Here is a 5,357-nt window from a genome sequence, read left to right as displayed (position 1 = left end):
CTGATGACCGGTTTGGCTCAGTGGATAGAACATCAGCCTGCGGACTCAAGGGTCCTGGGTTCAATTCCAGTCAAGGGCATGTATGGTTGCAGGCCAGGCACATCCCCAGTGGGGGTTGTGCAGGAGGCAGCTAGTCGATATTTCCCTCTCATCGATGTTTCTAACTCTCTATCCCTTTCCCCTCCTCTCTGTAAAAAATCAATAAAACATATTTTTTTTAAATGCACTAAAAAAAAAAAAGAAAAAATATGAAGGACACCTACTAAAATGTTAACAGGGGCTATTTAGGGGTGGTAAGTTTCCCCTCCATTGTTTTCTGTTTTCCTTTTTAAAAAATGCATTTATACATATAATAATCAGAAAACAGCAAGTCTCTAGCATAATCGGTTAGTGCATTCAGCTGTTAACCAAAAAGTTGGTTGGAGTCCATCCAGGGATGCCTCTCGCATTCTTACAAGGAAAATTTCTTTATATCTTTGTCCTCCCACATTCTCTCTCAGCGGTTACTGGAGAGGGGCCTTCTAGTACTACACTCTTGGCCCTAGCTGGGGGCTCAGTTGGAGCATCATCCTGTACACCAAAAGGTTACAGGTTCAATGCCCGGTCAGGGGGGCACTTGCCTACATTGCAGGTTTGATCCCCAGTCAGGGTGTATATGGGAGGCAACCAATCAATGTACCTTTCTCTCTTTCTCTCTCCTCTCTCTCCCTCTCCCCCCTCCACTTCCACTCTCTGTAAAAAAACAATGGAAAAAATATTCTCACTCCTTGGTTGAGGATTAAAAAAAAATAAGCCTGGCTGATGTGGCTCAGCATCAATCCAAGAACTAAGAGATCACCGGCTCGATTCCTAGTCAGGGCACATGCCTGGGTTTCAGGCTCAATCCCCAGTAGGGGGCATGGCAGAAGACAGCCAATCAATGATGTTTTTCATTGATGTTTCTATCTCTCTATCCTTCTCCCTTCTTCTCTCTCTAAAAATCAATAAAAACATTATTTAAAAAAAATTTAAATAATAATATGTGTGTGTATATACTGAGCAAAAGCAACTACGCACAAAAGAATGTACATAATTGAATATATATAATTAAAGTTTATGTAAAATTTTAAAACACAATACTAATCTATGGTAATAGAAATCATAATAGTGGTAACCTTTCTGTTGTAGCAGTGGTGGGGATAACAGGAAAAGTAAGTAACTTTTCTGGAGTAAAATAAAAATGTTATATCCCAATATAATGTACTTATCAAAGCTGTATGCTTAATATTTATGCATTTAACAATATGTAATTTGTAAATCATTAAAATTGAAATAGGAAAAACAAATCACCTGAATACATGATGTCCCTAAATTTGGTCTTCTTCCATTGTGCCATCCACTTACATAGACCAGAACTTAAGTGTTATCCTTACACCTTCTTCTCCCCACCCCAACTCTCATTAATCACTAAGGGTTTTTAAATTTATCTCCTAAATCTTTTCCAACACCTGAGTCCACACTTCCATCATTTCACACCTGGCCTCCTGCATCCACTATAAGCTCTCCTCTATTCCACTCTTTATACAACAGCAGAATTAATTCCAGCAGTCAGATAAAACTTTCAAAATCCAAATGTCCATACTCATGTTTAAAATCCTTTGGTTGGACTGGCACCCACTTCTCCAGCTTAATCTCACATTCCTCTTTCCCCTGCTCTCTATGCGCAAGTCGCACTGGCATTCTTCCAATCTCCTGTATTGACCACACTCCATCCAGGTATAGGGACTGTTCCCTCTGGCTAGAACGCTGTTCCTTCCCCTGATGAACTCCTGCTTATTCTTCCGTTCAGGTGTCATTTCCTCAGTAAAGCCTTTCTTAACAAGACCGAATTTACTTAATATAAACTTAATAGAACTTTGTATCTCTCCTTCTTAGTACAAATGCATTTCATTTGTTGGCCCAATTAATGTTAAATTATAGCTTGTCTTTCTTCTAGAATATAAGCCTCATAAGGACAGGGAATGTCTCTTGTTTTGTTTCCCATAATATTTCTCGTACCAAAAAGCAGTGCCTGGTTTATTGAATAAGTTCATAATCAGCTTTTTGGTTTTTTGGTTTGCCTATTTATTTTTCACTATTTTGTCTAGAGATGGCCCCAAAATGTTTGCAAAAAAACAAGATCTTCAAATTCAGTTGTAGCACTGTCATATTTTAAGTTCATCTTTTAAAATGTATTTATTAAAGCTTCAAATGATAATTTACATGCTTTCTCATCAAAGTAAGTGAAAACAAAACACATTCCATAAAACATTTTGGCATTTAAAAATTTGTCCTGGACTGACCTGCTTTCATCAAAACCAAGGATAGGATCAGCTGTTTTATGAACCTTTCTGGTAAGAAATAAAGGAGCGATTTTCATTTTTCCTGAGAAAAATAAATACTTAGGTTAGTATTAATGTTAATCATCTCCACTTCCTTCCAACTACTTTCCAAATTATATCTCTATCTTTTTAAACTTTAAAAAAATGAATTCCTTAAAAGTTTCTTCCAATTAAGAAAAATTCTATATAATGATCTAGTTCCTCAACTGGGCAATATCATTATCAGAATCTCTTGGAGAACAAAATTTTTTTAAACTATAGATTCCTACAACCCAGCTCTGGAAATTCTTAGTTAATATGTCTAGGAAAGGAAATAAAGATTTAATTTTTTTTTTAAATTTACCCAGATTATTCTGATGAATAGTCAGGTTTGGGAACCACTAACTTAACTAAGGATAAATAAATACACAGAAATGTGATAACTTAAGATATGGTCAGTTACCCTTTGCAAAACTCCTCACTACATTATAACTTTACTTATAAAAATAGAAATAATATTTAATCCAATTAAAGTTTACCATTTATAAAATAAGAGATTAAAATTAAAATGGGAGCATTCAGAACAATATAATCCCCCCCAAACATTCTAATGTTCATCATAAATGTTATCAAATCTGATTACCAGGTTCATTTTTAGAAGTCTTGGTAGGTTTTTTTCCTAGCACATCATTTAGACACTGAAGTTTCTTCTGATTTGTCTCAGGATGCTTTAAAGAAGTAGGACTTGAATTTATTATTATTACAGAGTCCTAAGACAAAATAAGAAAAAACTCTATAAAATATATCATACACAAGAAAAAGCTAAAGTAGAGTTCATTACCACCAAACCACCAGTATTACATGAAATGTTGAAGGGTATTCTTTAAAATGAGGAAGAGGAGGAAGAGGAGGAGGAGGAGGAGGAGAAAAGATAAAAAATATGAATAAAAAAAGAATCAGAGGCATAGAAAAGAAACATGGAACAGACTGGTGAATCTCAGAGGAAGGGCGGGGGGCAGGGCGGGAAGAAATTAATCAAAGAACTTATATGCATAAACACATATCTATGGACATAGACAATAGGGTGGTGAAGGCCTAGGGTGGGGTGAGAATCGGGTGAAGGGGAGCAATGGGGTAAAAAACTGGGACATCTGTAATACTCTCAACAATAAAGACTTTTAAAATAAAATGTCATTAAAATTTCAAAAGGATTACAGTGCTAGAAGCCATAGAAAAGGTAATTACATTAGCAACTCCATACATTTCCTCATCATTAGACTACAAACTGAAAAAAATTTAAAAACTGCACCATTTGGGGAGAAATTAATAATTTATTGTATATGAGGAAGGTTGGTGTTTTGAAGAAAGGGAAGCCCTACTGCAGTCTATGAAAGAATCTTGAATGACTCAATAAGGATTCAAACATTCTGTAGGCAAAAGAAAGCCAAAGACTTTTAAAGCAGAAATAAAAATTACATTCTTCCTACCACCTCAAGGCTACCTTATAATTTTACCTTTTAACTTCATAATGATTTCCTTCTCCCACTCCAAACAACAAAATAGGACAGAATTTTTTTTAGAGAGAGAGAAAGGGGGAGGGAAGGGAGAGAAACATCAATAAGAGAGAAATATGGATAGGATGCCTCCCGTATGCACCCCGACGGGGGATCAAACCTGTGAACTTTCGGTATCTGGGATGGCATTTCAACCAACTGAGCCACTGTGGTCAGGGTTAGGACATAATTTATACCAATAAACATTTGTAATACTTACTTCTGTGTCTGACATTTTCTTCCCTTCAGGAAGAATCTGACGTCTAGACGAACGCCTTAAGGGTGTCACTATTTCTTCAGCAGCTTTTGACCTACTAATGTGTAAAGCTTTTGCTTTTTCAATCAATTGTTTTGCTTTTGATACATTTTTTGAAGTATTGCTTGCCTAAACAAAAATATGAAACATTCATTTAGATCTCTGGCAAAGATATTATCTACACTAATAAAAGAGAAACATGATAATTAGCCTACGACCGCTACCCTTTTCATTGGCTAATCAGTGAGTATATGCAAATTAACTGTCAGCCAAGATGGCGGCCGGCAGCCAGGCACTGAAGCGAGCATGAGGCTTGCTTGCTGAGGACTCCAACGTTCCCTGCCTCACTCCAAACAACAAAATAGGACAGAATTTTTTTTAGAGAGAGAGAAAGGGGGAGGGAAGGGAGAGAAACATCAATAAGAGAGAAATATGGATAGGATGCCTCCCGTATGCACCCCGACGGGGGATCAAACCTGTGAACTTTCGGTATCTGGGATGGCATTTCAACCAACTGAGCCACTGTGGTCAGGGTTAGGACATAATTTATACCAATAAACATTTGTAATACTTACTTCTGTGTCTGACATTTTCTTCCCTTCAGGAAGAATCTGACGTCTAGACGAACGCCTTAAGGGTGTCACTATTTCTTCAGCAGCTTTTGACCTACTAATGTGTAAAGCTTTTGCTTTTTCAATCAATTGTTTTGCTTTTGATACATTTTTTGAAGTATTGCTTGCCTAAACAAAAATATGAAACATTCATTTAGATCTCTGGCAAAGATATTATATTTAATAATAGAAAAAATAGAAAAGGCAAAACCATGGAGACAGTAAAAAGATCAGTGGTTGCCAGGGGTTGGGGGCGGGCAGCAGGAAGGAATGAATAGGCAAGGCATAGAAGAGTTTTAAGGCAGTGGAACTAGTCTGTATAATACTATAATGGTGGATACATATCTACACTAATAAAAGAGAAACATGGTAATTGGCGTACGACCGCTACCCTTCCCATTGGCTAATCAGCATATCCTTATGCAAATTAACTGTCAGCCAAGATGGCGGCCGGCAGCCAGGCAGCTGGAAGCGAACATGAGGCTTCCTTGCTTCAGTGACTGCAGACTCCAACGTTCCCCGCCTGACTTGCCGGCCTCTGAGTTGCAACTCTAAGCAACTATGTACTATGTTGCAAATAAGAAGCTAAACAAAACCC

At 37.2% G+C, this 5,357-nt stretch overlaps 1 protein-coding gene across 1 annotated transcript in view; it reads right to left on the bottom strand.

Moving 5' to 3' along the window:
- Window positions 1-5,357, bottom strand: part of ATAD5 (ATPase family, AAA domain containing 5) — a 61,044-nt gene that overhangs the window by 43,805 nt on the left and 11,882 nt on the right. The window contains exons 4-6 of the mRNA XM_014548866.1: window positions 4,724-4,888; window positions 2,983-3,109; window positions 2,322-2,403 (exon numbers count right to left, since the gene is read on the bottom strand). Coding sequence (XP_014404352.1) covers window positions 2,322-2,403; window positions 2,983-3,109; window positions 4,724-4,888 — 374 coding nt within the window. The remainder of the gene's footprint in view (window positions 1-2,321; window positions 2,404-2,982; window positions 3,110-4,723; window positions 4,889-5,357) is intronic.

This window comes from Myotis brandtii, unplaced genomic scaffold (assembly GCF_000412655.1).
Source record: "Myotis brandtii unplaced genomic scaffold, ASM41265v1 scaffold523, whole genome shotgun sequence".
Lineage (NCBI taxonomy): Eukaryota > Metazoa > Chordata > Mammalia > Chiroptera > Vespertilionidae > Myotis > Myotis brandtii.
This window is presented reverse-complemented; position numbering and strand designations above follow the sequence as displayed.